Source organism: Amblyraja radiata, chromosome 4 (genome assembly GCF_010909765.2).
Source record: "Amblyraja radiata isolate CabotCenter1 chromosome 4, sAmbRad1.1.pri, whole genome shotgun sequence".
NCBI lineage: Eukaryota > Metazoa > Chordata > Chondrichthyes > Rajiformes > Rajidae > Amblyraja > Amblyraja radiata.
The window spans coordinates 31,729,438-31,749,568 of record NC_045959.1 but is presented as its reverse complement, the minus strand read 5'-3'; the positions used below and the strand labels follow the sequence as shown (position 1 = coordinate 31,749,568).

The 20,131-nt window shown below is 44.7% G+C and overlaps 1 protein-coding gene and 1 long non-coding RNA gene across 3 annotated transcripts in view; one reads left to right on the top strand and one right to left on the bottom strand.

The window, feature by feature from the left end:
- The first annotated feature begins 257 nt into the window (after positions 1-257).
- Positions 258-11,126, top strand: LOC116971978. Its single transcript, XR_004411675.1, has 4 exons — positions 258-359; positions 9,333-9,337; positions 9,893-9,896; positions 11,116-11,126. It is a non-coding gene; the product is annotated as an uncharacterized LOC116971978 (long non-coding RNA).
- samd12 (sterile alpha motif domain containing 12) overlaps positions 731-20,131 on the bottom strand; it is a 128,441-nt gene continuing 109,040 nt past the window's right edge. Inside the window, exons 5-6 of one of the 2 annotated variants that reach the window (XM_033019205.1) lie at positions 5,940-6,035; positions 731-1,927 (exon numbers count right to left, since the gene is read on the bottom strand). In XM_033019205.1, the coding sequence (XP_032875096.1) occupies positions 1,905-1,927; positions 5,940-6,035 (119 nt within the window). In that variant the 3' untranslated portion in view covers positions 731-1,904. Of the gene's footprint in view, positions 1,928-5,939; positions 6,039-20,131 lie in introns of both variants that reach the window. The other variant, XM_033019204.1, reaches the window with a different exon arrangement.

Below are 20,131 nucleotides of genomic sequence, written 5' to 3'. Positions count from 1 at the left end.
TGATTTGGACAATTTCCGAACAAGTCAATAAATTAAAAAAAAATGTATTGAAAGTCAATACTTAGGGGTGGGGCTGGGCACCCATATGCAAATGACCACATGCAGATTATATTGTAGTGAATTAAAAAAATCAGAGAAAAACAAGTAGAACTGTAATATAATAAAAATACTTGAATCATACAGATTGCAAGCTGAGTTCATCTGAAATATTAAAATCACATAAAGTAAATCCAAAGGCTAGATCTTACCTTTAGACTGTGGAGCAAGTTAAAAATCACATATATTTAAATCTTGGATTGTAACACCAGATTGGGTGAGTTAAGCCCCTTTCCCACAGGAGATTTTTTCAGCGACTACAGGTGGATTTTGAAATGTTCAAAACTTTTTGGCGACTGGGCTTGACGTGACTTGTCTTCTCCTGTTGTAGGTGCTGACATAGGTTGTTACCAGGATGACGCAGGTTGTCGCCAGGTGATGTTGGTTGTCGCCGGGTGCTGACTTCAATGAATTCCATTGGTGACTACCTACATCAACCTATGTCAACCGGCGAGAGGTACCGGCAACTGAATTGTCTGCCGTTGTCTTCAGTTGTCGCCGACAGGGTCGTACCTTGTCGTAGCTTGTGGACGTAGGTTGACTTTGGTTGTCGTAGGTGTGATCGTAGGTGGATGTCCTAATGGGTCACCGGTTGTCGGCTAGGTGGAAGGGTGTCGTAGACATTGTCGTGGGGGGGTCCAGTCTCCGTTTTTTTGGAGAACCCCCCTATGACTGTGACAGTCGCCGAAAAAATTACCTCGGTGGGACAGGCCCTTTACAGTTTGGTTTTCAGTAGCAACACTACTCTTAACAATTTTCAGTTGAGTAAATTAAAAATCACATTTAGATATTTAAATATTGGATTATAACACTAGATTGTGTATTTTATAGTCTTAACAATCTGCAGCAAGCATTTTAACAAAAATTGATAGTATTTGCCTCTTCTACATTTGTTGGATAACATTGTTGCAGATCAACACATCCTTTTCACAAAGTATAACTGAAAGAAATGTCTAACTAATTTTTACATTAAAGTTTTTGTTCGTTGTTTTAAGTAACTATCAGTGTAAATTCAAAGGGTTTCTAATTCTGCTTGCATTCCCAGACCCTTCATGAGATTTAGTGGCTAGGTTAGGTTAATATGATGGATTTCTGGAGAGTGTAAAGGAGGAAGGAAGCACTGAGGAGGAACAACAATTTTTTGTATTAATACTATGAACATGAATCCACTTTCTGAAAGTTCTTGCATCTTGCAACTTAGAAGCTTGCAAAATAATGCAAAGTGGTATAATAGCAATTGCAAGTCCTATGAAAAACTGAATGTGGTGGATGGTATCATTTTCAGTTCATCACGCCAACCATCATGCTGCAGGTGTAAAGGTGAGAGCTACTGTCCTCTTCCCTGTGTGTTCTTTACATTGGTTGGTATTTATTTCACAGTCATTACAGTAATTCATTTCTATGTTCTTTTTTGTTTCTAAAAGAAGCATTGACTTCTGGCATAAGGAAGAACTTAAGGGTGCCAAACGATTTTTGAACCTCACACTAACTGAACCATTATCACACAACACCAACGGATAATCAACGCAGTTTTGTTAGGTATCTAATTGGCTTAAAAAGATCGACTGTTAAATAACTGAGATTGTTAATGAGTCTTCTCGAGTGTTGAAGAGCTGAATAATTTAAATGATGATGTACATTTGGGTCCCAATTTCCACCAGTTCTCAAAAGCTTCTGGAAGAGTTGCTCAGGATAGTGGTTTTCCGGCACTCCGGAGTTACCATCCCGCAGTGGAAGCCGAGAATGGAAAGCCACAGCTTTCTGTCCTTGTGTCAACAATTCGAAACACGAGCTTCGAAAACTGGACCTTACAGCGAGTTGCCCAGAGAGGCTGGAGGAAGGAAAGAAAAATGAAGTCACATCCAGGCACAGAACATGGCAGAATGGAACGCTAGAGCTGAACTCAATAGTAATGTGACAACCTACATTGGTATGGCCAGAAAACACAAATCGTGAAAAAAAAGGTCTCTGGGTGAATTCAGGAGGTCAGGCAGCATTACGGAGGCAAAGGGAGAGGCAATGTTTCAGATTGAGACTCTGCATCAGGACTGAGAGTGTCAAGGAGAGATAGCCTATAATGAGGGGAGAAGGCAGCAGGATCTGGCTTGTAATATGTGGATCCAGATAAGGAGGGGCCAATGGGTAGATTTTGGGTCGAGACCCTTCTTCAGACTGATGACTTCTTGGTCTGAAGAAGGGTCTCGACCAGAAACGTTATTCATTCCTTCTATCCAGAGAAGCTGCCTGATCTGCTGAGTTACTCCAGCATTTTGTGTCCATCTTTGGAGAGATTGCTTGACTGAAGTTGTTTGATTCAATGCAAAGGCTGTGATGTACCTGGCAAAAGTGTGATGCTTGAGTGTGTGCCAGGCTTTGCTGAAATTATTTTAGGAGACTAAAGACAGAGTGGGATTGGGCTGGGGTATTAAATTGAAGAGCAACTGAAAGTTTAAAATGTCACTGAACAGAGGTGTTTTACAAAGAAGTTGTACAATCTGTATTTAGTTAATCCAGCGCATAGATGGCCATGTTCTGAGAATGTGGAAGTTCATTGGCCTAATGTGTTAACTGTGGTTCTCTGCAGATGTTACCTGTCCAGCACTTGCAATTATTTGGGTCGAGACCCTTCTTCAGTCTCGTCAATGGAGTTAAACTCCACTTGCCTTTTCTCTATTCACACAATTACACCATTACTAACTTCCTACAGACTGCAGTTCACTTTAAACACTAACAATTTTTGTGTCGGAAGGAACTGCAGATGCTGGTTTACTTTTGTATTTATTTTTCACATCTTTGATTTGTGTCGTGTTTTCTGGAGTGGAATGGAAACGTCACCTATCCATTTTCCATTTCCAAGCAACATCTTCCCATTTGCTCTTCCTATTGTACTCGAGTATGGCTTGAATGTACTAATGTACAGTGTTATCTGATTTGATTATATAACATGCAGCAAAACATAGAAACATAGATAGAAACAAAGCTCTTCGCTGAACCATTTGCTGGAGTTACGCCAGCATTTAGTGCCCATCTAAGGTATAGACCAGTGTCTGCAGTTCATTTTTGTTACAACCAATCTCCCAGATGCCGTCAGTACTGGCCAACTCGGATGTCATCCATCCAAATCTAACTCTATGTGGATTAGTAGCAGGCATAGGCCACTCAGCCCCTTAACAATGCTCCAGTTTTAATATGATCACGATTTTCAATTTGAGATATGGGCAGAGAAATGGTAGATGGAGTTTAATCAGAGGTAGACACAAAAATCTGGAGTAACTCAGCGGGTGAGGCAGCATCACTGGAGAGGAATGGGCGACGTTTCAGTTCGAGGCCCTTCTTCAGACTGATGTCAGGGGAGGGGGTGGGACAAAGATAGAATGTAGGCAGAGACAGTAAGACTAGTGGGAGAACTGGGAAGGGGAAGGAGAGAGAAAGTAAGGGCTATCTTAAGTTAGTTAAATCAATGTTCATACTGCTGGGGTGTAAACTACCCAAGCGAAATATGAGTTGCTGTTCCTCCAATTTGCGCTTGGACAGAAAGGTCAGATTGGTAATGGGGGGGGAGGAGTTGAAGTTCTGAGCCACCGGGAGATCAGGTAGGTTACGACGGACTGAGTGGAGGTGTTCAGTGAAATGATCGCCGAGCCTGCGCTTGGTCACGCAGGTTTGAGATGTTGCACTTGAGGAGGTCAAATACAAAGAGAAATTATATAGTAAATTGCAAGACCTTAAGAAGCATAGATGTGAAAAGGGATCTTGGACTGTTAAGCCCCTGTCCCACTTTCCTGAGTTACTCACGAATTCTCCCGAGTTTTCCCCTTGATTCAAACTCGGAGAATGTCCGTAGCGAGTCCGTAGGAGTCCGTAGCGAGTCCGTAGATATTTCGTAGCGGCTCGTAATGCTGGCCGTAGGTACTCGGGGCATCAGGTAAGTCGGGAAGTTTTTTCAACATGTTGAAAAATGTCCACGATTAAAAAAAATAACCCCGAGTACCTACGGCTGGCATTTCCGAGTTGAATCCACTGCTGCTGGGTGGCAGTGTGAACTGTGAGGAGGATGCTATGAGAATGCAGGGTGACTTGGACAGGTTGAGTGAGTGGCAGGTACACAAAATTGCTGGAGGAACTCAGCGGGTGCAGCAGCATCTATGGAGCGAAGGAAATAGGCGACGTTTCGGGCCGAAACCCTTCTTCAGACTGATAGGGGGTGGGGAAAGAAAGAAGGACAAAGGGAGGAGGAGGAGGAGCCCGAGGGCGGGCGGATGGGAGGAGACAGCTAGAGGGTGAAGGAAGGGGAGGGGGGGAGGGGACAGCACGGGCTAGCCAAATTGGGAGAATTCAATGTTGATGCCAAGGGGACGCAAGGACCCCAGACGGAATATGAGGTGCTGTTCCTCCAATTTCCGCTGTTGCTCACTCTGGCAATGGAGGAGACCCAGGACAGAGAGGTCGGATTGGGAATGGGAGGGGGAGTTGAAGTGCTGAGCCACCGGGAGGTCAGGTAGGTTATTGCGGACTGAGCGGAGGTGTTCGGCGAAACGGTCGCCCAACCTACGCTTGGTCTCACCGATGTAAATCAGCTGACATCTAGAGCAGCGGATGCAGTAGATGAGGTTGGAGGAGATACAGGTGAACCTTTGTCGCACCTGGAACGACTGCTTGGGACCTTGAATGGAGTCGAGGGTGGAGGTGAAGGGACAGGTGTTGCATTTCTTGCGGTTGCAACGGAAAGTGCCCGGGGAGGGGGTGGTGCGGGAGGGAAGTGAAGAATTGACGAGGGAGTTGCGGAGGGAGCGGTCTTTGCGGAAGGCAGACATGGGGGGAGATGGGAAGATGTGGCGAGTGGTGGGGTCACGTTGGAGGTGGCGGAAATGGCGGAGGATTATGTGTTGTATTTGCCGGCTGGTGGGGTGAAAGGTGAGGACCAGAGGGACTCTGCCCTTGTTGCGTGTGCGGGGATGGGGAGAGAGAGCAGTGTTACGGGGTATGGATGAGACCCTGGTGTGAGCCTCATCTATGGTGGCGGAGGGGAATCCCCGTTCCCTGCAGATGCATTTTAATGTGGATAAATGTGAGGTTATCCACTTTGATAGCAAAAACAGGAAGGCAGATTATTATCTAAATGGTGCCAAATGGTCCATGCGTTAATAGACAGTGACTGGAACTGAGAATGCAACAGTCCCCGAAAGGTGACCAAGTGAGCATAGTGCGGGTAATCACCACAATTTCATTTGGTTAGGAGCACGCAGTATCTGGAAATGGAAAGCATGGATTCTCACTGGCGCAAGTAGGAAGGGAGGAGCAACGTTCTTAAGCAAAACACTTTCAGAATTCAGGTTATTACAACTTCATTGCAAAGGAAGTTGGTATAAATTAAAAAATGGAGATAAACTATTTTTGACAATAAATATAATCTCAGGGAATGGTTTGGAAAGAGTTTACAGTGATATGCTTGGGAAGTACCTCAAACACAAGATTACGGCCCTTTGTGGTTTAGTTAAAGTCAGTTTGAACAGCCCCGTTGATCCTTGAAATTCAAGTACAGATTAGCTCTAAACTATACCACCAGTTGTCTCTTTCAGAGTCCATCTAACAGTCTACAAGAGACAACTCATCTTGAGCCTGTGACAATGTAGGTGACAGGGAAGCCTTGACCATTCTTGTGAAGTACAAAGTGATACTGGTTATGGTTTATAGAATTAACATTGCAGCAGGATATCTTACATCCATTATTATTAATTAAGATCGACCATCAGAAGAGTCATTAACATTGTTGGGTTTTGAGATTATGGATTGTTAGCCACAGAATTTCAGTGAATTCTCATTTTGTCAAAAGTTCCTCTCACCTCTGCGAGTTGCTCCTCTGTCTTCAGGTTCCCCGGGTTCTCTCTTTTGCACACTAACAGCAGGTTTCCTGGTTCTTGCCGTCTGTTGGACTATACCTGCTGGATGACCACAAGTGAGTATGCTCAGCTGCAGGGTTTTAACTTTTACAATTGGCAAAAACATTTGCAATCCAACATCATGTTCCACAAGAAATTACAGCGAGTTGTGGACACAGCCCAGACAGTCACACAAACCAACCTCGCTTCCATTGACTCCATTTATACCTCACGCTGCCTCGGCAAGGCCAGCAGCATAATCAAGGACGAATCGCACCTTGGCCTCTTCTCCCCTCTCACATTGTGCAAAGGTAGAGAAGTGTGCAAACGCGCACCTCCAGGTTCAGGGACAGTTTCTTCCCAGCTGTTATCAGGCAACTGAATCATCCAACCGCAACTAGAGAGCAGTCCTGAACTACTATCTACCTCATTGTTGACCCTATCTTTGATCGGATTTTATTAGCTTTACCTTGCACTAAACGTTATTCCCTTATTATGTTTCTATACACTGTAAATGGCTCGATTGAAATCATGTTCGATTGAAATGGCTCAATTGAAACCATGAAATCTTTCTGCTGACTGGTTAGCACATAACAAAAGATTATCACTGTACCTCGATGCACGTGACAATAAACTAAACTGAAACTGAACGGTGAGATAAGATGTGTTTAGAATATCACACGATTAAACATCCTGTAAAGCCTCTACAGTTGGCAACCCAGACAACCCCAAGGACAGGGAAGATACTGCAAGGTATGACAGGTTTACCATGGGCTTTACTTTACCGAAGGAGGATTCTTAACACAAGTCATTAATGATGAAATTGTGCATCCAGGGACCAGTATATATATTTATTATTTTTAGTCTGGAGATATTAAAACCTCCAACTAAGGAATCTAACCACATATTATGTATTGGTGGGGAATCATATATATTTAAAGCAAATCTAGTTTTCTGGGTCCGTCAGTACTTCTACATGTCAGATAGGTCCCCCATTTATATTAAGATTAAAAATGTTTTTAATAAGCGCTTTTTCCTGGGCAATAAAGGCAGTTCATTCAAAGCATGTGCAGTTCCATCCACATACATATTATAAAATATATAATCAAAACATGATCAAAGCATTCACAACATTTTTCCAAAGTCTACTGTATTCTACAAGATTCTACAGTAAATCTTAAACAGTACAGATAGGACAACAAGTGCATGCTGCTCACTGCACAAAAACATGCAAATCTTTACAGAAGTTGAACATTAAAGTTTTGGTAGAAGGGAAATAATTTGCAAAAGCGATGTCAGTGTAGGAAGCAGAATAATTAGTTTTATTTTGACTTGGTTCTTTCTGCATTTTTACTGGAATTATTTAAAATAAAAAAAACACCCTTTCTTTAATAGTCTTTTTCTGAGGTGAAACTGGTTTAAAACAAAACTGCATTAATATGCTCCACAGGGAAATATCTATTCAAAGTAGCAGTCGCTGTATCCACCTCATCTGATGCTTGAATCAATGCAGCATATTACTTCTTTTTTGTTTGGGTAATTTCCACTGAGAATTCAAATTATTCTTCATAAAATTTTGGAAGAAACACTGAAACCTCAAAAGAAACTTAGATAATTTGTAGCAATTTCCTGGGGTTCCAGCAACTCTTTTGCTGGGTTACCATGTACATTTCTGCTACCAGTATCTTGGTGTCACATGTCTTCTGGAGATTTGCTCAACATCTAGCGCAAATTGTGTACGTCAAACTTTTATTGATTTTGATTTGATTCAATTTATTGTCATTGTCTTCAATTAAGAAACAACGAAATGCTATTTTCCTTACAGTCATACAAATAAAAAAGCACAAAAACACAGAACACGGCAGTCCACAACACAAACATCCCCACAGCGGCACCAAAGTTCCCCACTGTGAGGGAAGGAACCAAAGTTCAGTCAATCTCCTCACTGATGTTCCCCAATGTTCACCCGTGGTCGGGGCCTCCCGAGCCCTCCACAGTCGCCGCTACGGGCGACCCAATGTTCAGGCCCTCTCGCCGGGAACGATGGAACCCCGACGTCGAAAGGTAGAACAACCTCAGCTGCCTGGACCTCTGAATCGGCCACCTTCCACCTCCCACCGTAGTCCGCGGCTCCCGAAGTCCACAGGCCGCGCTGGGCAGAGATTCATGCTGGTGAACCCCGCCAAAGGGTCCCAGGACTCCGCGATGTTGAAGTCAACGCCGCCCGCGCTGGATGCTCCGCAACCACAGCTCGGCGATGTCGATGCAGCAGGCCCAACACTCCGGGGCTCGAAACGGCGATCCCAGGTAAGGCCTCGCCCACTCCGCGATGTATCCAGCGCTGCGCCGCTGCTGTTGAAGCTCTGGTCCGGTCCCGGCAGGAAAGGTCACGCCAATCCAGTTGGTAGGCCGTGAGGAGGGGGGCGAGGGCGCGACTCGGACAATAGTCGCATCCTCGCCAGGAAGTGACTGAAGGCATTTTAGTGCTTAAATGTCAAATTTTCACTGGTTAAATAATTATCTGACTCACTGTCCAACATAACATCAATTTTACACATCTTTGTAATTATACGTTGGCCAGCAATATTTTAAAGGACAAAGAAGTAGCTGTTAAAAAGAAAATATTTTTTTTGTTTTTACACAGGGAGAAGAAAAACAAAAGTGTTGTGACATGGGGGTGAGTGCAAGGGTTTAGAAAACCCCGACTTTTGTTGAAATTCTAAACTTCAAAGTCTACTGTTGAATAATGCATATAAACTGAAGATTATCAAGAGAAAGGATTGATCAATCGATTGAGGAAGCATCGATGGAGCGAAGGAATAGGTGCAAGCATCTTGATAAGTGAAACGATAAAGTCAAATAAGTTGGAGAAAACCTATTTGAACTTAATCACATGCTTAGATAAACAATCGCAGCACAGATGGAGAAATTAAATAATAATAATAATAATAAATTTTATATTTAATGGGCGCCTTTCATACAAAATCTCAAGGACACCTTACATAGTAATCGGAATAAAAACATATAATCGGAGTAAAACAAGTAATTAAAGACATCACAATGACACAAATTAAAAACAGAATTCAATCCAAAAACAGAAAATCAAAAACACAGTGTGAAGAGAGAGCAGCGGCAACCAATTCGTGCCAGCGTCCACTCTCCCTTCACGGCAGCCATCTTGGACACAGACCTACAGGACTACAGTTAGACAAAAAAAATCATCCCCCCACAGTGGATAGCACTGTGGAGGAAGTGTCTAATTGGACTATCTTGAATCAATCAATAAACAGATCAGTTAGACACAAAAAGCTGGAGTAAGTCAGCGGGTCAGACAGCATCTCTGGAGAAAAGGAATAGGTGACGTTTCGGGTTGAGAGCCTTTTTCAGATAATTCAATCAGTTAGCTGGATTGTTTCTCTGGATGCCATAGCACACCAAATACAAGTGATGCTGCACAATTAGAATTTCAAATATACTGCATAATTCATAACCTAGAATGAAATATATCGTCTGGTGCAAGGCGATGCGAGATATTTCTAACATTTCCATTTCAAGGTGTTTCCTTTATGTTTTTTACCTCTCCAATGCTCCTTTTGAGTGTTGAAAATTTCAGTTTGTCTTCCTAACCATCTCACAATTATTTGCTGATGGTAATTTTATGCGTTGAAATAAGTTGAGTGTTCACAATGAAAGGGACAAAGGCCATGGCAGGCATAAGACGACCAAATTATTTTGGCAATGAAAATAAAATCCAGGGACTTTATCAAAATAAACAGATTAATAAAGTACCTGGAGTAACTCAGCGGGACAGGCAGCATTTCTGGAGAGAAGGAATGGGTCATGTTTCGGGTTGAGAGCCCTCTGCAGACTGAGAGTCATGGGAAGCATCCCATTTTCCCGGGACTCTCTGCCTGAAGTAGGGTCTTGACAAGAAACGTCACCCATTCCTTCCCTCCAGAGATGCTGTCTGTCCCGCTGTTACTCCAGCATTTTGTGTATTTTCAGTTTAAACCAGCACCTGCAGTTCCTTCCTACACAAAAAAGTATCTGGACTTGCTTTTGGAAATTTTGGGACAGAATCAATTTTTAGCGTCCCAAAAAAGATACAAAAATGTATTTGTTTCAGATGATGGGAAGACAGGACAATTAATAGAAACATTTCAAATAGACAATAGGTGCAGTAGTAGGTCATTTGGCCCTTCGAGCCAGCATCGCCATTCAATGTGATCATGGCTGATCATCCGCAATTAGTACCCCGTTGTTGCCTTCTCTCCATATCCCCTGACCGCTATCTTTAAGAGCTCTATCTAGCTCTCTCTTGAAAGTATCCAGAGAACCGGCCTCCACCACCCTCTGAGGCAGAGAATTCCACAGACTCACAACTCTCTGTGGGGGAAAGTTCTAAATGACTTACCCCTTATTCTTAAACTGTGGCCCCTGGTTCTGGACTCCCCCAACATCGGGAACATATTTCTTGCCTCTAGCCTGTCCAAACCCTTAATAATCCTATATGTTTCAATAAGATGCCCCCTCATCCTTCTAAACTCCAGAGTATACAAGCCCAGCCGCTCCATTCTCTCAGCATATGACAGTCCCTCATCCCAGGAATTAATCTTGTGAACCTACGCTGCACTCCCTCAATAGCAAGAATGTCCTTCCTCAAATTAGGGGACCAAAACTGCACACAATACTCCAGGCAGGCGCGTGCAGTCAGGGTAGGCAAGGTAGGCACTGCCTACCGTGACTAAAATTATGAAATGGTAATTATTAAATATAAATAGTAAAGGCATGGGAGAATTATGCCTATCTAAGAGATCGATCTCTTAGGTAGGCATAATTCTCCGTGCCTTTCAACCACAGCACTTGCAACACGCGAAGGTCTGTGCAGCCCACGTGCCATCAACGCTGCTTCAAGCCGTCAATGATAAGCGGGTCTGAAGGCAGCTGAAATTTTGCCTTTGCTGTACTGCGCATGCGCAGCACAAGTTTCTTGGCGGGTTTTTCAAATATGGATTGTCATTATTTTAAGAGTATATTAGGAAACAAAGAGCGAAGAATGGAGTTCGTCTACCAATAACGTGATAAGTACATTTCTTGGTGCTTTATGTTTTTAAATACCGTATTTCCCGGGGGGGGGAAGCTCCTTTCACAGTGTTTGGGGAGTCTGGCCCGGGGTAAAGTTGCGGGGAGGGCAGGAGCGTTGTGAAGGAGGGGATCGGGGTCAGTAACCCACTTGCGACGCTCCGGGCACGGAGCCACCACATTGTGGCCGAGGAGTGAATTTGCTCGGGTGGCTGCGAGTGGCCGCCGGGAACGGACTGCCTCTTCTGCCAGCCCCCGCTCACCTCTGGCAGTGCTCTCCATCGTCGGCCTCAATCATGTCAGCCGCTTCCCATAAATCCTTAAATTCTGACAGCGCGATCAAGGTTGAGGTTACTCGGCTGTGGGAATTTAAGGATTTGCGGGAACCAACTGACATGAGTGAAGTCGGCGAGCGGCAGGTGAGAGGTGTTCAGACGGAGAGCACTGCCAGAGGTAAGCGGGCCGGCAGATGGCGCTGAAGTGGCAGCCGGTTCTGCTGTCGGGTCTCGGCAGCCACTCGCAGTCACCTGAGCAGCTTCCTTCCCCGGAAGTGGCCAGTTCTGCTGTCCGTGTCCGGAGCGCTGCGGCAGCGGTGAGTGAGTCTGACATGATCTCCGACCCCCTCCTTCTCAACACTCCTGCCCTCCCCGCATCTTTAACCCCTGGCACAGACTTTTCACACGCTGTGAAAGGACCTCTCCCTCCAATTGGTCCCTTGAATTAGTATTGTCATTCAATAAGATGACAACTGATTCAACTTGTCCGGTGTGCTCCCGTTTTCCCACAATCTCTACACCTGTCTTCATCCTCCATCCCCCACCCATTCAGTAATTAAAAAATAAAGGAAATTTAGAAGCCTTGGGCAAATTGAATTGTTATTTATTTTTATTTTTTATTTTTACGGAGGGAACAATCTGCGCATGTGCGGTTTAAGATTTTTTTAAAAAGCCGACTGACTGCTTACCTTGAGTAATTACTCACGGCATGTGCCTGACTCCAGGTGTGGTCTCACTAGAGCCCTGTACACTGCAGAAGGACCTCTTTGCTCCCATACTCAACTCCTCTTGTTATGAAGGCCAACATGCCATTCACTTTCTTCACTGCTTGCTGTACCTGCATGCTTACTTTCATTGACTGATGAACAAGGACCCCCAGATCCCGTTGTCCTTCCCATTTTCCCAACTTGACACCATTTAGATAATAATCTGCTTTCCTGTTTTCACTACCAAAGTGGATAACCTCACATTTATCCACATTAAACTGCATCTGCCATGCATCTGCCCACTCACCCAACCTGTCCAAGTCACCAAGGATTCTCATAGCATCCTCCTCACAGTTCACACTGCCACCCAGCTTTGTGTCATCTGCAAATTTGCCAATGTTACTTTGAATCCCTTCATCTAAATCATTGATGTATATTGTAAATAGCTGAGGTCCCAGCACCGAGCCTTGCGGTACCCGCAAGCGATAGAGCTTCAATATTAGGAACTCTTCTATATACTTTTAAAACTCTGTGTCTGTGTGTGTGTGTGTGGGTGTATGTCATTTTGATTTTGCCTTTGATTCGTTACTCCGCGAAAACCAGACGCAAAAACGCCGAGATTTTTACCATTTCGCTAGCGATTTTATTTTTACATTCGCAAATCCACTCCTCATTAAATTTAGTCATTTTTCTGTGCACATTTTTAATAAAATTCTTCAACCCCCCCCACAGTCATTTTTTCGCCTCCCGCTGACCACCTTCTCATCGTGTGCCCCGCTCGACCATAACTGCTGCTGCTGCCCGGCTCTCCTCCACTCCCCCCCACCCCCGGTCCGGCTCTGTCACTCTGGCGGAAGCCACAGATCGGCTGGTCCAAATCGCAACCGGGAACAGACCCAACGGGTCTGCACTTGGTCTAGTATCAAATAAAATAGGAACAAACATAAAATGCTTCCCATGTTGAATGATTCATACTAATCAGGCCTGTACGAAGCTTTTCATAAAGGGGGGTGGCAAGGCAGAATTACAAAGATTTGTGTGAAATAAGTGCATGCAGCGCAAATCACAAGCCCAAAGCTGAAAGACCATTGCAGCCTGAGTCCAGGGCCCACTTAAGGGCCTCTGGGGTTTTAGATGCTCTCTGGTGCATTCTGAGCCTTATTTTGGAGCATTTTTGCACCAAAATTATGACCAATATTTCAGAAATAATTTTGGTTGAGTGAAGAGTAATGGGATGATTGGAATGGGATGATTGGATCATCGTTGTATACATCTTTTTTAAATCAAGAATTGATTTAATAATCAATTTACCAATCAAGGTTGTTTTAATAATCAAGTTGTACTGTAAAATGTAATGTAAAATGTTATAAAGGAGCATGCAAACACTGCAAATAAAATACTGTAAGTTTTTGCAGTAAATAAAACCTTTTTTTAGAAAATGTGTGTTGATTTGATTGCCTGTTACTGTTCGACTGTGTGCACATTAAAAATGATGCAAAATGAAAGTCGCAAACTATGAAATTCATATTTGTCATATATTCATATATTCAGTATTGTTATCAAGGAAAATAAAGCAGTTCCAATTGTTTGATATTATTCATATGGAGGAGAAAATATAATTGCTCTAAAACCTACCTTAATTTTGCAATCTCACTAAAGATAATCCCCCCCTTCCCTCTTCCCCCTCCTCCTTCCCCCTCACTCTCCCACCACTGCTCTCTCCCCCCTCCCTCCCTCCCTCCCTCTCTCTACTCTCTCCCCCTCCCCCCTCTCTCTCCCCCCTCTGTCTCAATCCCCCCTTTCCCCTCTCACATCCCCCTCCCCCTCTCTCTCCCTCCCTCCCCCTCTCTCTCCCTCCCCCGCAGCGCGGCTCCGACCCCGCGCCGCAGACACCGCAGCCCCCCCCCCCCCCCCGGCCCGGAGAAACGGGCACTCTTGCAGCGCAACATTCCATTACTGACCTGGAGTAGACATGAGGCATCGAGGTGATTGTGTGGAGTGCAAATGGAGATCTGAACCCGCCCGGGCCCACTGCGCCCGCGCGTAGATACAGCGTCATTTTGCGTTGCTACTGCGTCACCGGCTTCCCCCAACTGCGCAGGTGTGGATGGTCTCAATTTTTTCCCCCAAAACTTCCAGCTGCCGGAACCAGAATTTCGGATAATTTCCGTCAAAGTGGAAACACTGATAGCGCTCCAATTTGACTTAAGGAGCTGATGTTCCCACTGTCCCAGACTTCATGAGACACAGGGCAATCATCATTTGTGAAATTCTTGTCAGGATTGGCTAGAACAAATCTGAGCCTTTGCAAACTAAATAAAGCCCTTTGTGTAAATATGGAATTCGAAATCAGATCCCAACATGCTTGAAGTCAAATAAAATTAAGTTACAATTTCACTTCTTTGTTGCATCCATATAATGTCTGGGATGGTCCAAAGCCCTCACCAATCCATTAATTATTTATTAGAATTATGGTAACCACCAGAAGCACAGCAGCCACAGTGTACACAGCAAGCTCCCACAAATAACACTAACACCTAGACAATGCAACACACTTTCAAATGTGTAACCTATGAGTCATAGCAACCACATTGTAAATATCTCAATGCAACATGGAAGAGTAATTCATTCTACAAAGGGAGTATCAAATAAGGACATTCGATTTGATCAAGCTCTTGGTTACAATCCACATTTTCTGATACCACCTTTAATGCAAGAAATGGAGTATAAAAGTAGGGAAGGCTTACAATAAGTCTGTACTTCATTGGCGAGCATATCCTTGGAGATCTGCGCATTGTTTTTGTCTCCTTATAAGAAGCATATCATTCAAGACTCTCCCTATTCTGCTTTGGACAGCATCATTGAATTATTCTACACAACTGTTTAGCATCCAAAATATGCCACTTCCAATAGACCAGCACTTCCCACTATTCCTCTAAACTGTCAGCCTGGATTTTGTGTTTAGGTCCCAGAAAGACATTGTTCCCACAACCTTATGGCTCAAAAGGTGCAAATGTATGGAAGATAAAGCTAAACAAGGGGATGATTTTACACATTAAGGTGTAAAGATTTTAAAATAAAACTAGACTTAAAATATTTCTGAACTCCTTGATTCCTTGTTGCTTATTTGAATCAGGTTTTTGTTCAGTGCTCTCCTTGAGGCCTGGGGATACATACAAGCCCTGACTCCATGTGTGTGACCTTAGATGGAAGTGATGGTGAGATATCGAGCCATTAAAGGGGCATTTACTTGTTGAACTCACAGGACCACGAGGAACAAAGGCTAAATTTCCAACAATTCCTAACAGGAGCCACCTTACAGAAAGAGTCCAGACAGGGGATTCTAATTGCGGAAAAATGATGGTGGGGGGGGGGGGCGAAGTTGAAGGTGGCGTGGGCCCAGCGGGGGTGGCGTGAGCCCAGCGGGGGTGGCCTGGGTCCAGCGGGGGTGGCGTGAGCCCAGCGGGGGTGGCGTGAGCCCAGCGGGGGTGGCCTGGGTCCAGCGGGGGTGGCGTGGACCCAGCGGGGGTGGCGTGGGCCCAGCGGGGTTGGCATGAGCCCAGCTGGGGTAGCGTGGGTCCAGCGGGGGTGGAGATGAATTGTGGGAACCGATATCCACGAGTTTTCAAAACGGCTGCATAAATAAGCCTTATTATAAAGATATTTAGTAAAACCATACTTAGACTTTCCTTTGTGTCACTTTGTTCACCATTGGAACTTTCCGCCCACAAGTTCTGTCCTCGCATTTACATCAATATTTACAAGTGTGAATTGTTAGTTAACGATTGTGTCTGTGTTTAAATTGTCATGTCAACTTTTTTATTTCCCCCAAATTATTACAGAGGCGAATAAAAATACATTGGAAGACCTGAACATAATAGTTCGCTTTCTCGCCAATTTTAAATTTAGTCAGATATAGCTCGACTTATTTATAACATCGATATTTCAGTTAGAAGTTAAAACTGGAAAGTTTGTGTTTAAAAGCTGGTTACATTACAAAGTTCAATCAAAACATTGAAAATTTGCCAGAAGTTAAATTTCAATTAGTAAATATGATTTCTGTTATTTTTATGACAAGTTTATTTAATGCACTTAAAACGGCGAAGGGAACTTTGACCCTAAAATGTACATTGGAATGAAGTTTGTTTCCTATCATTAATTGCAAACTGTAGAGCCGATGAACGTCGCAAGCCTCCCTAGCCCATCTGAAATGATATAAGTGCAAGTCCCGGGTAAAGTATATGATTAAGTAGCATTCTTTCATGGATGGTATCACTGAATAAGAACGGGCTGCTCGCACATAATATGGTAGATTATCTGCAGTTTCTTCCATGCAATAATATTCATACAAAATATAAAAAAGTGAAATGAGAAAAGATAGGTAGTTGATCAGCACTTAAAATATACCTTTTGGAAAGTGATACCCGCATGAAAAATGAATGCAGTGTTCTTTGTTTCTCCTTTTGAGATGAAGTATGAATGGATGCCTTCTCTTCAAACATCTCCGCATTGGACCGTCAGACATTTCGATGTTCACAAAGGGTCCGAAGAAGGGTCTCGACCCGAAACGTCGCCTATTTCTTCCCTACGTAAATCAGCCTCCAAAGTTCAAATGATAATTGTGCCCGCGCCTCCCGTTAATTTTATTCAAAGGAACGCATCATACTTGGAGCAAGGTCAGCTCCCACAATTATATTATGAGGATTAATGAATGGATTTCGATGCAGCAATTAACAGTGACAGCTAACACATTGTTTTCGTGAACTGACCTTGTTTCAAGTATTTCGCCTTCCTTTGAATAAAATTAACGGGAGATAGACAAAAGACAATGTCATTAAAACTCAGATGTGTCGAGGAATTTAACACTCCATTCCATTCCTCTGACTCACGAAAACAATGTGACACAATTATAATTACTAAGGATGCAGGAATGGGATATCGATAGCAGTTAACAGTCACATAGACAGCATATCGTTTTTGTGAGTCAGAGAATGCAGTGATGAACGAGCGTCTCGAATCGAAACGACCGACTACTTATTAAACCCAACATACCTTCCAAAGCTTGTAACGTGAGGGGGACCGTCCCCCACCTCTGAAAACATGGGGGGGGGGGGGGGGGGCACATCCCCCCTGGCTCCCCCGGGTTTTCCGCCAATGAGAGTGTGTGTGTGTATATTGGAATTGGAGGAGAGGTGGATTACTGCGTTGAGGGACCAGCCCTCCCATGTGAAGCTGGGACCCGTCCACTTAGTCTAGTCTGTGCTTTAAAAATATCCATTGACTTGGCATCCACAGCCTTCTGTGGCAAAGAATTCCGCAAATTCATCACCCTCTGACTTAGTGTGATTAGTGTGCCGGTACCTGCTGATACTCACTGAGGGCAGGTCCTCACTGCGGTGGTACCCACTGAGCAGTAGTACTCACTAGGTGCTGTCCCTGGTGCCACACCAAGTACTGTATCTGGTGCTAATACTCACTCTATCTCTAATGCACTGTTCCCCTTTGTAGTTTGCATTTAGAAACATTTAGAAACATTTAGAAACATTGCCTATTCCTTCTCTCCTGCCTCACCCGCTGAGTTTCTCCAGCATTTTTGTCTACCTTTAATCCCAACCATACTGATCTTCAAACTTTCAGACCTTGGAGTCAGCAATTGGATCCTCGACTTCCTAACCAATGGATACCAAGTCAGCTTCAATGGTGCTGAAGTGGAGACAGTCAAGAACCTCAAGTTATTGGGCGTAAATATCACCAACAATTTGTCCTGATCCAACCGCATTGAGCCTATAGGTAGAAAAAGCACACCAATGTGTCAGGAGGCTTGGCATCAAAGATACTAGAGGAACATGGTAGACCACTCCTACGAAATCCAATGGACTGACGTGTAGTACGCATCGGAACGCAACGGATCGTCACTTCCGCCATTTTAGGAATAAGATCCGATTCCCCGTTATGCCTCCAGTTTAATCCACGTTAGTCCATTGGATTTTGCAGGAGTTTATCTTGGTCGATTTTAGCCTTCTATGATAGACCATTATGATCTTTGTTTATAATAAATAAGGGGGGGAGGAGTTGTTACCTGAACTGAACTCACTTCTGGCACCCACAAACACACATACACACACACACAAAGTTTTAATAGTAGACAGACAGACAGACAGACAAACAGACAGACAGACAGACAGACAGACAGACAGACAGACAGACAGACAGACAGACAGACAGACAGATACATGTATTCATTATATATATACATATACACACATATCTTATATTACTAAAAGTCTGTTCTTGACCGGTTTTGGCCATCTGTGCTGTGATTACCGAGAGAACGCCGCCACCTACGTCCGTCATTTTTGGCCACCTTGCTCAGAGCCCCCTTCCGCCGCATGTGTGCCGAGGATTTTTCCCGTTGATTAAAAATGACAGAGATATTAATGTTTTTACAAAATTCCCCATTCTCTCTGCTGCCCCCGCTGGCGGCAGGGGGGAGGGACTATAAAACCAGGAAGTGGTATGCCACACAGTCTCTTCAAGATGGAGGAAGGCAGAGGGTCACTTTTCTCTGAGCTGTGAATAACACTGAGCACATGTCCACTCAAATGTAAGTGCCCTTCGTGGTTCTAAAATGCTTGCAGAATGTGTCTATTGGTTCTAAAGCTGGCAAAAAAATGTCTATTGGTTCTAAAGCTTGCAAAAAGTGTCTCTATTGGTTCTAAAGCATGCAAAAATTGTCTCTATTGGTTCTAAAGCTTGCAAAAATTGTCTCTATTGGTTCTAAAGCTTGCAAAAATTGTCTCTATTGGTTCTAAAGCATGCAAAAATTGTCTCTATTGGTTCTAAAGCTTGCAAAAATTGTCTCTATTGGTTCTAAAGCTTGCAAAAAGTGTCTCTATTGGTTCTAAAGCTTGCAAAAAGTGTCTCTATTGGTTCTAAAGCTTGCAAAAAAATGTCTATTGGTTCTAAAGCTTGCAAAAAGTGTCTCTATTGGTTCTAAAGCTTGCAAAAAGTGTCTCTATTGGTTCTAAAGCTTGCAAAAAAATGTCTATTGGTTCTAAAGCTTGCAAAAAAATGTCTATTGGTTCGGAGTGGCGGCGCTGCCCTGGCAGCAGCGGCTCACCGGCAGTTCCGTTTGTTTGTGTTTTTTGTGTTGTTAATTTCGTTTTGGTTAGTCTAGTTTTTGGTTCTTAGTTTGTGTTTTAGGGGGGGGGGGGTTGAAACGGGGTTTGCAGTCTCTCCCTGCGGGGGAATACGACTTTTTTGTCATATTCCCCTTCTCTGCCTCCGTCTGCGCTGAGGCCTAATGGAGCTGGCGACCTCGAGGCTCCGGAGGCAGAGCCCATCAGGACTCGCCCTGAGCTCGCTCCCGTGAGGGCGGTCCGGCTCAGGGCTGGAACAGTGCTTCTGTGAGAGGTTGTGACGCTCCCGTGAGGGCGGCCAGCCCGAGGGTGGAACGAGGCTCCCGTCGGAGCGGCCGAGCTCGGGGACGTGCGGCACTCGCAGCCCGAGGGAGGTTCGGCACCCATGTCGGGGCGGCCCGGCCCGAGGGAGAAGTGACGCCCAAGTCGGGGCGGCCCGGCCAGAGGGAGAAGCGACGCCCAAGTCGGGGCAGCCCGGCCAGATGGAGAAGCGACGCCCAAGTCGGGGCGGCCCGGCCAGAGGGAGGTTCGGCGCCCATGTCGGGGTGGCCCAGCCCGAGGCTGAAGACGGTACAGTACTCACGTGAGGGTGGCTGGGATGGTGTTCTGGCGGTGGTGGCCTGAGCCTGGGGTTCAGCCGCGGGCCAGCGGCTGCGTCTGCAGGACTGGTGGGCGGCAGCTTCGACCACCCCGGGCCGCGGTGTTTGAGCCGCGGGACTGATTTGTAACATCGCCCGGGGGTGGGGGGGGGGGGGGGGGGGTATCACCTCAGCGCAGAGGGAGAAGAGGAGGAAAGAGACTGCAGACCTAAAACTTTTGCCTCCATCACAGTGAGGAGATGCTGGGTGGACTCACTGTGGGGGATGTTAATATGTGTTTATTGTTGTTTTTATTGTATTGTATGTATGGCTGCTGAAATTTCGTTCAGACTTCGGTCTGAATGACAATAAAGG